The sequence below is a fragment of the Lycium ferocissimum genome, chromosome 5 (genome assembly GCF_029784015.1).
Source record: "Lycium ferocissimum isolate CSIRO_LF1 chromosome 5, AGI_CSIRO_Lferr_CH_V1, whole genome shotgun sequence".
NCBI classification, from domain to species: domain Eukaryota; kingdom Viridiplantae; phylum Streptophyta; class Magnoliopsida; order Solanales; family Solanaceae; genus Lycium; species Lycium ferocissimum.
In genome coordinates, this window is record NC_081346.1 from 10,991,879 (window position 1) to 11,008,198 (window position 16,320).

Here is a 16,320-nt window from a genome sequence, read left to right on the forward strand (position 1 = left end):
AAGCTTTAAACATTTCATGTCCGAAGTCATGTTTAAAATTAAATCAAATTCGAATTCACACATAAATTTGAATCGAACCACATAAGAAATTATACGACAGACAGAGTCTAATTTTTTAATTCAAATTGTACGAGGCAAACTTTTAATTTTGATCTTAATGTATGAAATTTTTAAGTATTTTAAAATAAAAATATTCGGATAGTGAAAATTGCTAATTTAAAAACATATAAAAAGACCGTCAAAGAAAAATTCAGTTTAATCTCCAAATGTCACCTAAATCGAGGGGAAGGGAGTAAATATTTTGAAAAGCTTTAAACACATTTTGAAAGCAAATGCTATTACCATCATCATTTAAAAAATTCTTTTCTTCTTGGACTGTAATCATTCGTGAGAAAGAAAAGTGTACAGCGCTGGGCACCTTGTATTTTTTATATTTTATTTTTTAAAAAAGAAATGAAAATGGCGGGCTAAGCATATTCAAATCTCATACTCACAAAGAAAGACAGTGTTTGAGATTGGGCATGAAGGGGGAAAGTATGAGGAAGAAAATGGAAGAACTGAGATTGGTTTGTGACACTGAGATTCCCATTCAACACCATAAAATTGATGCTGCCGCTCTCTCCTTCAAGAAATCCCTACATTCAACTAAGGCCAAAACACAACAAACTCTTCAATTCCAGGGTATGTTTTTTAATCCAATTTCTAGTAGGGTTTTTCACCTAAACATCTTTCTCAACTATTATACTCACTCCAATTTCAATTGGTTTGTCTCACTTTCCTTTTAGTCAGAATGTCTCTTTCATGTTTTCGTAACTCTTTACTTATAACTTTCCCCATGACATTTCTAAGACTACAAGATTAAAAGATAAAAGATATTCTGGTATTTGTTTAAGACCATGAGATTCAATTTTTTTTATTATTTTTTTACTTTCTTAAACTCTGTGCCAAGTCAAAACTAGACAAAAATTGAAACAAAGGGAGCAAGATTATATCTCCAAGATTAGAACTTTTTTCATGTGGGATCTTATTCATTTGATTATTTGATTTAATTGATGGGTTGCTGCAGCAAAACTTGGGAAGTTAAAAGTTGAGCTGAGGGAATTGGAAGACAAATTGGTGAAAGCACTTGCAGGTCTGTCACTCTTTTCCGTTGTTTGGTGTACTCGTCGTCTTTATGTATGCTGCTATTCTTCGTTGACGGTCAAACCTCTGGATGGTATTAAGTACGAATTCCTTTATAGAGTGTCTTCATTTGAGCTGTTGTTGTTTATATCAGTGCTACCACATTTGAGAATGAATTTAGCGGAGTGCATTTTGCTATTGCTTCTTCATAAAAGTATCACATTGAGAAAGAGGATGAATATGCTATGTTGCTCGGACTCTCAAAAATGCCGCAGCGCTCGTGTCGGATCCTCAAAAAATGCGCTACATTTGGAGGATCCGACAAGCACCCGTCGACATTTTTGAAGTGTCCAAGCAACATAGCTTGCAGGTGCTTGTGGATTAGCTAATAAAGCACGGTTCTTGTTCAAAATGATGGTTATGTTCAACAATATGTATCGTTGTATCCATAGAGAGGAGGAGTTTGATGACAGCCAAATATGAGGAATTTGTTTTCGGTTAGAAAAAAAATGTCATGGGTTTTAAGATTGTTGATGTGAAGGGAGTAAATATTCTGTATACAACAAACTTATTGGTGAAAATAGCATCATTCTATTAGTGGCAGTGGAACTTGCATTCATATTTGTGATTGCAGAACCATATACCATTTGAATTTAGGTTGATGTCTAATCTCGTTGACGTGGCTGGTGAACTTCTCATTGCCTTTCTTACAAAAGTGAACTTGCATATGTGATGACCTAAGAACCAAGTACGTGAATAAACTGTTTCTTTTAACTCTGAAGATCCTTATAGTAGTGACAATAAGAGGCAATAAACACTGAGTCTGAAGTTTTGAGTAACAGCACTTCCAAAGTTTAAAGGGAATATTGTAACATGGTTTCTGTTATTTGATATATTATTTGTTTTGGTTTTCTTGTTGTATTGACGGACAATGGAAGTATGTGTAAAAGATTCACATCCAAAGTAGCTGCAATATGGTACTCACCACAAATTATCATGCTAGTCTTCATCCATAGTATTTTCCAGAAGTCTCTTCTTTCTAATCTCAACTTCATTTGCTTTTCATATTTGAAGACTTAAGAGGAAATGATCTCAGCCACTAATTACATATATCCAGCCTGAATATTTGGCGAACTTTTGTATACTACTAATTTCCTCTGGAAAATAAATTGAATTACTACTCCTTTATTTTCTGTATGCTACTGATATTGAATGATCATTTTCTCTATAAAAAATGGATTATTATTATTATTATTATTTTGTCTCTATCTTTGATTTAAAATTCTAACATGTTATGTCATCTTCAGCGAAGACCAGAAAAGAGGCAAAGCAGATAGCAGTAGCAGATTCAATATCTGCTACGAAAGATAGAGTAGAAGAACTTAGAGGGGTTGTGGAAAGCCAAAGGACCAAGAAAGATGAATATGCAGCCATAATATCTCAACAAACTGATGGTAAAATCTATCCCTGCAAAAGTTGGCCCTCTTTTCATGCATTTGACAAACTAATACATGCTTCATGCCTTGGAGTCTTCCTATGAGAGAAATAGCATTGAGAGATGTTTCAAGAATCATTTATGCTTAATTTCAATTTTCTAATATTCCATTTTGTTATAGCATGAGATGACTGCTCAAATGATTTTTTATACATCCAACTGATTTTATGATCATGAATCTAATTGCAGTATTTTTTGCTTCTGCGTGCTGTTAGCAAATAAATTTCCAGACAAAAGTTACCATAAAAATTAAATCTACACCCTCGGCTTGCCAGCCAATGATTCTATGTGGTATGCAAAGCAATTCATTGGATAGATTTTAGGGAAGGGAGAGAGGAAAAACACAATTACTCTTTTTTAACCGAATGGATTTTGATATTGGCTCTTGCATCACTGCCTCTTTCACTGGGATAGTAATTAGTAACCCCTGCCTCTTATGACCACATTCACTAATTTTTTCCATGTGAATGTGCTACTGAACTTGCCATTTTAGTTCTCATTGTTTTATGATGGTCCATCCTTCTTAGCACTTAATTTTTGAATTCGGCTTCTGCCAAACTTTTCTCGTTGGAGAGAACCACACAAAAAACACCTAGCACGCCCTCATTTCAATTTATGTGAACCTATTTGACTCGCATAGAGTTTTAAGAAAGAAACGAAGACTTCTGAAACATATCTTGAACATGCCCCTAAGTGGTTATAAGACTTTTGAAACTTGTGTTCTTAAACATGTTATAATCCCACAACATTGTGAGGTTATAAAAGTTTGTATGGGAAATTTAAGTTAGATTCTTTTCAAATTTAGATAAAGATCATTCTTTTTTAAGCTAACTACAATGTAAATAGGTTCACAAAAATTGAAATGGAGGGAGTATATCTTTTAGCAAGAGGAAATCAAATTGTAGAAATTGTTTAACTTGAAACTTTACTTTTTATCCTAATGAGATAATATATAGCCACTTTTCTCTGCTTTAAATGTCTATGAGCCCATAAGAGTGTTTGATAATATATAGCCACAAAATAAAAAATAATTGTGCCCATTTGACTTAGCTTATCTAAAGACTTGTTTTAAAATTTTTTAGCTTATACGATTGCTGTCACAAGTTTTATCCCAGCAACAAAGCCATTCCAAAACTTGACCGTGCCAAAGGGGGTCTATGACTTGTTTTAAAACCACAAGTTTCAAAAGCCATTCTTGATTCTTTCTTTCTCAAAATTCGTGCTTATTCAAACACCGGCACATAAATTGGGACAGAGGGAGTACTAAAACAAGACACCATTTAAGGGTATTTTGTAAACCTAGGTTCGCTTATCCATTTTTGGCACACAAGTATTCTTATTCCACATTCTGTTCTGCATAAGAATGCATAGATTTCTGTTCTGCATAAGAATGCATAGATTTCTGTATGGATTGTGGATGTATCCCCTTGATTTCATTTTATGTGTCCTGGTTTGATTGAACACGAAATTTAAGAATGTAAAGTAGAGTTTTGAATCTTGTGGTCTTAAACTAAAAATGTGTATAACATAGTAAAAATACCTTTTGAATCATGTGGTCTTAAACATGTCATGTTCCTAACTTCCTATAAGGGAGTGTCATTAAGGGTGAAACAGAAATATTGTAACAAAAAACTTTCTAAATAAAGAAAAATGACTTTCTTTTCTGAAACGGACTAAAATGAAAATTAAAACACATAAAATTGAAATGAAAGGAGAAGGATAATCGATCCTTATATTAGTAATCCAGAGTTTTATGTTGGAAACAAAATATTGTATTAGTTATGTAGAGTTTTATATTGAAATGTTGTATAGTTAAGAGGTGTATGCTGTGAGCCTTTAATTTGTTTGAGAAATCGTTCAGCAAAGCAATGGAAATTGTCTAGATGACAAGTAAATTCCAGTAGTCTGTGGAAGAGGAGAAAAATAACCAGTTAAATGACCTTAACCTTTGAAAGTGGGAATTTCATTAGTCATTACTGTACAACAGATAAAAAATTAGGTTTATACTTTCTGCTTTTTTTCTCTTAGTTTTGCTAGTACCTATAACTATTAAATTTGACCTAATCCCCTAGTTAATTTCTCGAATTGATATAGTATTATTTTTTATCAAGAAATGCTATTTACCCTCAGTCTCTAGTCTTATTGTTATCACTTACCCTTGTCTCCGATTAGAGATGTTTGTTGATGTTCATTTTTTTTTTCTTTAGACCCTTCAGAGCAATTTCAGTACATAATTCTAAACGAAAGTAACATGAGACCCGATTATAATTGTAATTCATCAGAAGTGTAGTTTATCTTTATATGTAGATTCACCTCTGGATTAATGTAGTAAAATAAAAACTCTAGTTTAAATGCTTGTGCCTGGTCAAATGAAGACCCCTAATTCTGTGGGAAGATGGCATTAAAAATAGAGATTATTTGTCTCTTCTTCCTTTGAAATTCCTCAAGCCGTAAACTACTGTTGGATGTGAAAACGTTCAAATTTCTTTTCTTTTTCTTCAATTGTGCCCCCCTTTTTCAAACTCTACTTCGCTGTGAAAGTTGTTTTTTGTGTGAATAATGTTGGTGCTTCTTGTAGTTTATCTTTATATGGCCCTTCCCCTTTTGAAGACCCCTAATTCTGTGGGACATTAAAAATAGAGATTATTTGTCTCTGACGCAGATGCTTTGTGAAGTGTTTTTTGTGTGAATAATGTTGCTGCCCTTTAATGTTGTTGCTTCTTCTATGTCGATAACATTGTGTCTGTTTCTGCTGTTTCTACCAAGTGACACCATATGCTGTTGGTAACTGATCTGTGCATTTCTTCTTCTTCTTCTCTTCTCTCTCTTTTTATTTTGTTGTTTGAGTAGAACTCAAAGCATGTGAAGAAAAGCATAATAAGACTGCTGAACAAAGAGAGGAAATAGAAGAGGCTATTGCGTGGTACAATAAGGTGCTTGGTTTACGTATTGAATGCGGCCGTGGTATGTGTATCCTTCAACTTCTGTACACATTTAAGATTCTAGAGGAGCAGACTTTGCTTTCTGAACCATATAACCTCGCCAAAGGCTCTAATTATTAACAATGGGATTTCCAGTAAAAGAAATACGATATTCTTCTATCATTAGATTTGTCCATTGAGCATTCATTTTCTTTGTCTTCCACAGGAGTGAAATTCATATTGACCAACATTGATGCCAATAATCAGGATAAGGAGTACTTTTTTACCGTACGTCATGAGAATGATGTATATACTTGTAAGTGTGGAACCTTTATCAACTATACACAAGTGAAAATAGTTCTGAACTTTAATTGTTTTGGCTTGGATTTTTAGTAATTGATTGTGATCCACAACTAAATGATGCAAAAGAGCTGCTCAGAGAGTTAAATAAGAGCAATGGACTTTTCAAGTTCGTCAGGACTATGAGAGAAAAGTTTCAAGCAGCCGTAACACATGGTATGCCTTGTTTTTCTTTTCTCTGCTTTATGTTACTTATTTGGTTACACCAGAGTCTTATACTGCTAATTGTGCAAGAAATCATAAGAGTATTGTCTGCTAGCAAGACCCCTGAGTACTGCATGTTCTTACAAGGAATTTCCACAATAAATGCAAATCCCTCTGATATCATTTGAGAATACAAACTCTTGTTGCATCCCAAAAATGGATTTTTGTTAGAATCATTAGTAGAAATAAGAAAATGATTATGTTGATACAGCCAAGTAATTAACAACAACAACATACCTAGTGTAATCTCACAAGTGGGGCCTGGGGAGGATAGAGTGTACACTGACCTTACCCCTACCTTTGCAGGTAGAGAGGTTGTTTCTGATAGACCATCGGATCCAAGTAATTAAATGTTTCACAATTAGGAAACTAAATTTATTGCCTGAATTTTTCAACAAAATCTACCTATTTAGTTTAAACCATGATCATTAGCAAGTGCATAAATATACTCTTGAAAGGTAAGTTGATTAATAAATATACAGGGAACTTGTCATCAAATTCTATTTAATGGTTCTGAATGCGGTTATGTTTCCTATGCATCCAGAAAGATTTCCCGACACAGCATCTCGTGATCAAGTCACTTCCGCGATCGCAATGTCAGCCCCGGTTTCTTCCATCTCAACTGAAAGTAGAAGTGAATTTTCATCCCAGCAACAGGAGCATCAATTTGATGAACATAACAGAAATTCCAGGAAACTTGACCGAGCCAAAGGTGGTAGGGCACCAGAAAGATTTCCCGACACAGCATCTCGTGATCAAGTCACTTCTACGATTGCTATGTCAGCCCCGGTTTCTTCCATCTCAACTGAAAGTAGAAGTGAGTTTTCATCCCAGCAACAGGAACTTCAATTTGATGAACATAACAGAAATTCCAGGAAACTTGACCGTGCCAAAGGGGGTAGGGCAGCAGTCTTATCTCCTGGATCTGCTTCATCTCTACGGCGTTCTCCTCGTTTTAAGGTAGCATTTATTAGTTCTGTAAACTTGGACAACAAGCTTTAACTGATTTCTGTATTTCTTTCTTTTTCTTTTATATGTACTTTATCCTTGCTTAGAAATGTTAGTGTTGAATTCCAGTAGTGGTTTTCCACGAGTATTCTCTCTATTCTTAAAATCTTTCAGACTTGCTGTGGATAGAAATTTTACTCGACCAATTTAACTCAAATTATATGGGACTTGTTAGCAGAAGAGGAAAGAAAAAAGGAAAAGGAAGGAAGAAAAGAAACGCTCAAATTAAATGGTCACACCCTCTTAGACACTTGAGCAACATCATTTTCCACTTTGCCGTCATCCGGCAAGGTTCAGTGCAGTTTCAAAATTTACCTATGCTTAAATGAATTTATGATTTACTTCCTATTTCTATTGCTACAGAGAGTAGGGGATAAAAATTAAATGCACATGTGCTTAAAGGAAGCCAGTTAGCATATATGATGCATGAGGGGTGTCAAATGTGGAGGATGTTTGGTCCAAGTTTTGACGGGTTAAAATGTGTTGAGTCAAAGAACAAGTCATTGACCCAACCAGACCAAAATATAGGCCAACCTACCAACTCAAACCCACTTTACCGTTTGTTTTTGTTTTCTTCTAATTTGTTGCTATCCAATTGAGTTCATAAGAAAAGAATTATCATGCAAGAAAGTGATATTAACCTACAGTAAAAACTGTTTTCTGTCTTTTTTTCTTTTATATTTGTAACAAATTCTCTTACAGGTTAATTTGGGCAAAATTTTCTAATAATGTAATGTTAGTTGACCCAATCTTTTGGGTGGGTTGATTGGAGCTATACCAATTGAACTCTTAAATATACACATCCAACCTGTTGGCGTTTGGGGGGACCTCGTTACCATTTTATGAGTAAAATGTTGACACTCCTGATGATGAGTGAAATGTGGGACACTGATGTTGCATAAAAAAGTTGAGAACTTTATCATTAACTGTCAGATGGGGACGCGTACAAAAATTTAATAAGCAATTCTGGAGGTGTCATTGCCTTTACACTTACGTTTTAAGCATATCATCAAATACATGCTTTCCTATGATACAATGTAGAAATGTTTAATCCCTCATTGACATGCTAAGTTATTGTTAGATGATACCAATCCAAACAACCAAAAGTCACTGTTAACATGAAAAAACAATTGCAACTGATTATGTCCTGTTGGTCAATTTACTGGGCTGTTTTAAAGGTTCACAAGCATTTGTACTTGATACCTTTTCTCACTGTCTTATCTGGATAGACAACACCTATAAACCAACATAATATTAGCATATGCTTGGGATGATTTCAGTGTGCCCTTAGAAAAGACCTAATATCACAGACATAGGGTAGTTATACGGAAAGATTCTCTAATTTACAACTTTGGATGATTGACTTTTCTGAACCAGGACTGTTCATGAACAGGAATGTTCATGACAATTCAGTCATTGTACCTTCATGTGAATGTTCTTTTTTGCAGGAAATATCTGGTGTGCAATATCTTCGTTTCAACAATCATTGCATATATTGAATGAGGATTAAATTTGAGCAAGCACCGCACAATGCATTTCTAATGTGCAAAACTCACTTTTTGGCAGGTCAAAAGATGACTGATTGCGCGGTTAACTTTTCATTTTGAAGTTGCTTAGCCAACAAGTTCTCGAGTCTTGATAAGCAAAACATCTAATTTATACGCAAAGACTAGTTACCTGATCAGATGCTCAAAGAGTTGCTGTCTTTGCCTAACATTTCTGGAAGCTGACTTCATTTCTTAGGTCCAAGCTCTGTTGATTTTTCTCCATTATATCGTCATATGACTTTCGAGTTAGTCATTTTATTCTACGTGTAGCTATTTTATGGTCTTTACTTCTTTTTTCTCTACAAAAGACAGATCCTTTTTCTTTTTGTACATTGTAATGTATCATCAAATGTTTGTATTGTAGAATGGAGATTGCTTAGATGCTGCATTATTTTTGCACTTCTACTTTTATCTCTTATTTTTTCGGGCTTGTTTTGGTATGGATTTGGAATATGGTATACTTGATTGATGTAACCGTATGTGGAACAGTTTACTGGTATGCAGCCAACATTTTTATTCTGGATTTTGCATTTTGCTGTGATGTTAATTATCTCTTTAATATCAATTTGGGATTTCTGTTCTTTGCAATGTTGATGACAAGGCAATCTCTGATGAATTTTAGGAATTGCATCATCTACCCCAATTTATGTGGCAATTAACACGTCAAAAAAAATGATATCTTTTCTATAGTCATAACCATTTAACTCTGAACTTTTTATTTTACCCTTATTGAAATAATTTATAGACATGACCGCAAGTTTCAAGAATTCCTTTCTTTTTTAAACTCAGTATCTAGTCAAATATTGCTACTATAAAATGGAACTGAGGATCTAATTGCGCAATGCGGAAGAAAGGTGGTGAATTTTGATAAATGATTGTATACGCTGAAAGTTTCGTCAAGAGGAATTTGTCATATCTAGGATATTATGCCAAAAGTTCCAAGAGAAAGGGACGAAAGCGTGTAGTAGCCCATAGAGTAATGCACCACTAAAAGAACCTTCATTATTCCACTAACATTTGTTATCCATCAGTTTGCTAACAATTGGACTACTTGTATGATATTTTCTTCTATGATCATGGATATACAAGGGAGTATATCTATTTATTTACATATACCTTCTCTCTCTTTCCCAAAAGTGAAAAATAAATGGTTGATCAATTTACAGGTGGAAGCAATCTTCTATGGATGAGAACACGAGTGCCCTTCCAAAGCTTATGAGCTTCAGTTTCATCATTTGCTAAAACTGAACAGTGACTTTCATTGCAGTCTGCAAAGTATTTCCCACTCATCCCTTCTGTTTGTGGGCTCAGTGCTACATAGCATGTGGTTGCTGCACCCTGCCATACCCAAAAAAATTGACCTCGTTATTGTTTTTTCCCCCAAAATAACTATAAAAATTATTTTTATATTTTTTATAATTACGCTTGTTATTTATTTTTTTTTTCTTTTGTTGGTAGCTATGGAGAGTAGTGGGGGGTTTTTATCCTCTCCTTTTTTGAAAAAAGCATGTGAGTCCAAAGTTGCAAAAAAAGAAGTAGACATGTAATGATAGAGGATATTCAATGAGTAAAAGAGACAAGCATAAATAGACGAACCTGTGATGTTGACTTTAGAAGCTTTGATGCCATAAAATAGAGAGAATCTGTTTATGTTTGTAAGGGAAGTCAGTAAATATAGTTATCTTTGTTTGATATTGCAGCAAAATTAAGGCTACTGTTTTTGGTATGAATGAAAATGTTTTCATAAGAAAACGATTTTTATATATTTTTGGCGTTTGGTAAGTAAGAAAATAAAAGTTTTTCCCACGGATATAACGTGAAATATTAAATAACTTTTGGCGAGTGGGGGTGGGGCGTGTGGAAACCATTAGTTGGAAATCGATGGGAGAGTTTCAGAAAATGACTTCTCTCCTCTTGACAGGAAAATTATTTTCCAGAAATTAGAGGAAAATAGGTTCTTTACGGAAATTATTTTCCAAACAAACATAGAAAACTTGGAAAGTATTTTCCTCTGCACCAAATACATCCTAAATGAAAAAAGGAAAGGCAAAAAAGACATACCTGTGATAAAGCCCTTGTGATCTCGGATAATTCCAGTCTTTACAATTCCAGGATGGACTGCATTGATAGCTACATTTGCATTTCTTGCCTGTTCCATACCAAGTTACATTTTCAGTATAGCAACTATACAAATATATAAAGACAAAAACAATTGAATATTTTTGGAGTATAGCGACCAATGAAGGAAAGAGAAGTATCTTGTCTACAGTACTAATAGTGCAAATGAAAGCTGGCAGATTCTAAAAGATGGACAATTCGCTAGTGAGAGGTACAAGGAGTACCCCAACTTTAATTTCTTCATGTCTTTGAGTTTTGGCATGGAATGTATCTGTGAGTTGTCTAATCAAGATTCACATGATATAATTGAGTGGTAAGAAAAACAGCTTAGTACATTTACATGATTAGATTGCTTAATTGCCACAAAAAAATTATTGGTGAATTGACTAGAGAGCTACCAGAGAGCTACCACTTTTACACCGAAGATCATGTTTTGTTTGATACTCATTGGACATAATCCTTTAGTGGTAACTAAGGGTTGTACCTATTTTAGGTCAAACACGTGAGGTTTATTATTTAACTGTTTTGGCTGATTGTAAAAAATGCTTTCAACAGATACATTCTCCACTAACATTAAATGTTTAATTGTTACATTTCTTACTTCATGTGTCTGAATGAAAAAATTGATCAAGTTTAAGGGTCGTTTATGTATATGCCTCTTTTGTTTGTATGGTACTCCACTATCCTTGGTATATGCATAGAAAACCTAATAGGTTATGAAAGAATTCGATTATTTACAGCCCTTATCTGTTCTGACAAGAAATTGTGAATTAACACGTACAAGTAGCTAGAATGAAGTAAATAGACGGAATTAATAATTACCTTTAGCTGTCTCGACAATTCCTTGGCATGTAAAATGTTGGCCAATTTTGACTGAGCATATGCACGAGTACCATTATAACTGTGTGGCAAACATTAACAAGTTAAAATAAAGTTAGTAATAATGAGTCTTTTATAGCAAGTAATGAAATATTGGCTAAATATTAGCATTATAATATTACTATTTCTTAGGATTGAGCAATTTGCAGAAGCGGAATTGATCTCTTTTCACCCAATTGTGAACTACTGAAGTAACATTCACTATTCTTCCTTGAATCCCTGTGGCTTCTGCTGTCTCCACCATTTTCTCTAATAACAACTCTGTCAACAGAAAATGACCTGCCAGAGATTGAAACGTTCTATTAATTCCTCATACTTTGTTTTACTTTATTAATTATTGATGCCCTTTTCATCTTATATCCACCGTCAGTTAGAGTTGGATTCAAAATTTAAACTTGGTGGATTCAATTTTTAAGATTCTTTACAACTTAGCTTATTGCACTCTTAGAATTATGGGTTCAGAATTTAATATTTATCAAAATTTTAATAATTTCTCACATAAATATCTATAATTTGTATCAAAAGTACTGGGGTTCAATTGTACTAAGTAGACATACCACATTCACAATTATTGATCCTGAAAGGAATCTTTATATTGCTAGTGTAATTTAATCTGTTGTAGTAGATTATGTGTCTTATTTTTCTAAAGTTACTAATTTCACTTATTTCGAGGAGTTATATTTTATACTTTAGACCATCTAATAGTGTAAAAAGTCCGACAATAACTTAACTCAAAAAGAATATGGTCCCCAAATTATTGAGAGGATAGTTACCTAAGTAGTTAGTGGCAAAAGTCATCTCAATTTTGTCTTCAGAGAACTCCAGTTTCTGTGAGAATTTCCCTGCATTATTTCTACGTGATAAAAACACAAACCAATCATCAGTTTTTTTATTTAGAAAAACAAACAAAGACAACTAGAAGGAAAAAAAAAACACATACCAAAAGGATATTAAATACGTACATGAGAATGTGAAGAGGTAGTCCTAAAGACAAGAACTGAGCACAAAATCTCTGAATGGAACTAAAAGAACTCAAGTCTATCTCTAATAATATAATCTCAGCCATTGGAGTCTCTTTCTGTATAAATTCCTTCACAGTTTCTGCTTTTTTTAAGTCCCTTGCTGGTATCACTATTCTTACACCCCTCTTTGCTAGTACTCTTGCTGTTTCTGCGCCAATCCCTGATGTTGCGCCTGTAATTTTTCACGTATGATTAATAAACCAAAAAAAAAAAAACACATAAAGGTAAATTATATAATATCATGATGCTTTGTCTAATCTTTATATGACATGCTACTAAGTTAGGTTTCTATATTGGATTCTGCACTAATGTATGGTGATTAAAATACTAAAGGTAAAATTATAGTGGGGGTATTTAAATATTTTAATGTTGGAACTTTTCTGTGCTAATAAAGATGGCATATGATTAGTAGTCAGTACTGTCCAGATGGGAAATCTTATTCTCTAACCAACAAACAAATTCAATAGCTAGCTAGAGACAAAACAATAGCTTCCTTCAAACAAAAAGAACCACTACAACAAAATATGTTTTTAGCGGCAATTAATTTGCGGCAATAACTTAATTGTCGCTAATTTATTCTATAATCAACTATTACCGGCAATATCAAACTTTAACCCTAACAATAAATGCCACTAAAGGCTTTAGCGACCTTGGATATAATGGCATCAACCAATTGTTGGTAAATATTTTTGTGGCAATAACTATTGCCGCTAAAAGGAAAATATATTGCCACTAAAAGCCTCTTTTGGTATAGTGATGCATTAAAAAGAGAGAGAGAAATTGAATAATTAATTAAGCTTCAAAATTTATATACAAGCAAAAGAAAAGGAAATTAAACCTCTTCTTCTTCTCCATCCCTAACCCCTTAATTAGCCCTCACTCTTTTTTTTTTTTTCTCTCTCTTTTTATGCAAAATGTACGTGTGACATAGAAAAAAGTGAGGGGCCTGAATTTAGAATACCCTACATCTGAAAAACTTAGGAATAAACTCTGAAACATGGGCCATGGAAGTAGAGAAAGTTTTTTTTTTTTTAAATGCTTCTTAACTCTTGTGGAAGAAAAAGTGTCTGCGAAAGTATTGCTCCTTCTTCCATGCGTCTTTACAATTTGAGACATCCTTAATTTAATTACTATCAAAAGCCTCATACTGAAGAATTAACTCCACGAATATTCCTTAGTAATTGATCCTCACTATAGTTTGTTCAAAATTCTCCACTAAATAGAGTAAATGCATGTCGACCAAAACCACGATAACTTTTTTATTACTTATGACTACATCGGACAGTCGATTATTCAGAACCACTTGAAAGCTGGAAATCCTTTTTAATCTCCTGTTGCTCTTTGTGGAGGCAATCCTCCTTAGTGCCCGAGAAAACTAAAGAATTCGAGTTTTAGAAGGTTTGAATTCAATAGGTGTCTTCAGATATTAATTGTTGCTGTTCTTTGTGTAAATCTACTCTAGTATCTACTTGAGATAGACTCCTATCTATACTAACAACAACAACAACAACAACACCAACTAAAAGAAAAGAAACAAAAGTTTCAAGAAGAAGGAGAAAAGAAAAGCTGAAAAAACAAAAAGCACAATGATATTTTTCAATGGATTCTTCTAAAACATGCACAAATTAGCAAGTAGTGACAATTGCCGTATAAAACTCGCTTTCACTGTCCGTAGTTGCCTAAACCAACCCACTTTATATGAATTACCGGCTCATTAATTCTTTGACAGGCACATAATAATCTAATTTGTTTAGCCTCACAACCATCCCAAAAAAACTCAAGAACATATATAAGAGATGGAAAGAAAAGAGAATTTCAGATTTATTACCGGTGATAATTGCAGTGAGGTGAGAATTAGAGGAATTAGAGAAATCTCGAGTGGCCTGTTCAGCCGTGGTTTTAGAGCCATAACCACTAGGGCCAGCAATGCCAGCCAAATATTTGAGAGTAGCCTTCATGAGAGCAAAGCTTGGAATTTTGAACTGCAATATTGCTGCTATAGTTGAAAACCACGTATATATAAATGCTCTATGAAACTTGTGGAAGTCCATATATACACCTACCCCTTTATTTTAAATTGAGGGTGCACAAATGTTTTGCCTACGACCAATTACAACAGATCCCTATAGTTGTGTAGACTATATTGTCTGGATGAGACCAAAAATAAAAAAGTTTGTTGGTGTCGTTGACTAGTACTAGTTAACGATGCTTTTTTGCATAGCACACGCACGTAATTATGTGAAAGTTTTCTTTCTTACCTCTAATTATTGTTGTCTGCCCTTATTAGTTTTACGCTCCTTTTTTTTCTTTCTTTCTTTCAACTCATATTTACTTTTGGTGACAAGTGGAAAATTTGATGTTTTCGGGGCACACTTTAATTTGCTGTTTCCAAGGATACTTCATTTTTCTTCTTCTTTTGTTTTGGGATACTACTGGACGTGAACAAAAACTTATATTGGTAGCTAAAAAAGAAAATTACATATAAGTGTTGGATTATTCTTAATGATATAAGATATTTAAAAGAGAAATTGAGCAAGCAGCTTTGATCCAATCCGAACAATATTATATCATGTTAAATATATCTTGCTGGACGGAGCTAGAAAGGAAATTACGGTTTGGCAGAACGCAATAGTTTTAGTCAAATTTATGTATTTGTGTTAAGGCACTGATCCCTCAATTTGTATAAACAATTTATTCTAAACGTAACAAGCTATCTTTCACTACTAGAAAAGTGCTAATTACATGGGGATTTTCTTGTGGAATATACATGAAAATTCGCAAGTAATTTACTTCCCTGCGGAATTTCCTACCAAAAAAAATCCGAAGGAAAAACCTTCGTGGGTAATTATTACCTGCGAATTTCCAAATCCCCAGGTAATTTACTTGGGGATTTTGATTCGCATGTAAGTTACTTGCGGATTTTCTTGCAAGAAAATTCTAAAAATTCGCAAGAAATTTTTGATAAAAATTTGTAAAAAGGGGAATTTCCTTACGAATATTTTCACAGGTAAATCCATTTGTTTTTTATTTAATTTTTATTTTGTTAATTTTCTGGATTTTCAATTTAATATCTCCCTACCACATATAATGTTTTTATGCCCTCTTCTCCACGAACCTCTTCACCTTTGTGTTAAGGCATTGATCCCTCAATTTGTATAAACAACTTATTCTAAACGTAACAAGTTATCTTTAATTTTCTAAAATTCATAACCCATAAGCTCCAAGTTCTGAGTCAGTCTATATCTTGAGCCAGCTTAGCCGAACAGATATTGCCACTGGCGCGGATTTATTGGCTTCCTTGTAATTACCGTCCATGGAAGCATATTTGATATCACCAATGAATTAGAGAAATGGTCCAAGTCCTTGGGCTAAGGAAGTGCCTTCTTATGTGTCGTTATATTTCTTCTAGTATCTTTTGCTTGGGTGGTTGTATTTGGTGGAAGTGATCTTAATTTTATCTATTGGCAAGCCGTACAATACTATCTTGCATGTGTGTATTTCCTTATTCTTTTTCTTTTTTTAAGAAAAAAATTAATGTTTCGTCTGATGTCTTTTTGCTAGTTTTTCTTCACGCATCATGACTGTAATATTTATGATATAAAAATGCAATTGTTTTAGAGTTCTTCCTTCAAATGGTAAAAGTC

The 16,320-nt window shown here is 33.8% G+C and overlaps 2 protein-coding genes across 3 annotated transcripts; one reads left to right on the forward strand and one right to left on the reverse strand.

Annotated features, from left to right (window-relative positions):
- Window positions 1-471: 471 nt before the first annotated feature.
- On the forward strand, window positions 472-8,784 carry LOC132055963 (kinetochore protein SPC25 homolog). 2 transcript variants are annotated; one of them, XM_059448000.1, is made up of 8 exons: window positions 472-681; window positions 1,067-1,132; window positions 2,430-2,576; window positions 5,468-5,581; window positions 5,765-5,854; window positions 5,932-6,054; window positions 6,647-7,062; window positions 8,677-8,784. In XM_059448000.1, exons 1-8 carry the CDS (start codon window positions 522-524, stop codon window positions 8,686-8,688), a joined length of 1,128 nt encoding a protein of 375 aa, XP_059303983.1. In that variant the 5' UTR covers window positions 472-521; the 3' UTR covers window positions 8,689-8,784. The 2 variants fall into 2 exon arrangements, with proteins under 2 accessions (XP_059303983.1, XP_059303982.1); XM_059447999.1 differs by having other exon boundaries at window positions 8,559-8,696.
- An 827-nt stretch (window positions 8,785-9,611) lies between these two features.
- LOC132055964 (short-chain dehydrogenase TIC 32 B, chloroplastic-like) lies at window positions 9,612-14,827 on the reverse strand. Its single transcript, XM_059448001.1, has 8 exons — window positions 14,505-14,827; window positions 12,617-12,848; window positions 12,428-12,507; window positions 11,777-11,933; window positions 11,598-11,676; window positions 10,719-10,806; window positions 10,254-10,300; window positions 9,612-9,995 (listed from the first exon to the last, which is right to left on the reverse strand). Exons 1-8 carry the CDS (start codon window positions 14,725-14,727, stop codon window positions 9,813-9,815), a joined length of 1,089 nt encoding a protein of 362 aa, XP_059303984.1. The 5' UTR covers window positions 14,728-14,827; the 3' UTR covers window positions 9,612-9,812.
- Between the last annotated feature and the right edge of the window lie 1,493 nt (window positions 14,828-16,320).

Bases quoted from the DNA above. Each gene is read 5' to 3' on its own strand.
- LOC132055963 (XM_059447999.1), top strand. From the start codon at position 522: ATGAAGGGGGAAAGTATGAGGAAGAAAATGGAAGAACTGAGATTGGTT. The intron at 2,577-5,467 runs GTAAAATCTATC...TTGTTTGAGTAG, and splicing joins AATATCTCAACAAACTGATG to AACTCAAAGCATGTGAAGAA. The intron at 7,063-8,558 runs GTAGCATTTATT...TCTTTTTTGCAG, and splicing joins GGCGTTCTCCTCGTTTTAAG to GAAATATCTGGTGTGCAATA.
- LOC132055964 (XM_059448001.1), bottom strand. From the start codon at position 14,727: ATGGACTTCCACAAGTTTCATAGAGCATTTATATATACGTGGTTTTCA. The intron at 12,508-12,616 runs GTACGTATTTAA...TTTATCACGTAG, and splicing joins CTACCTCTTCACATTCTCAT to AAATAATGCAGGGAAATTCT. The intron at 11,677-11,776 runs GTAATATTATAA...TTTGCCACACAG, and splicing joins TTGCTCAATCCTAAGAAATA to TTATAATGGTACTCGTGCAT.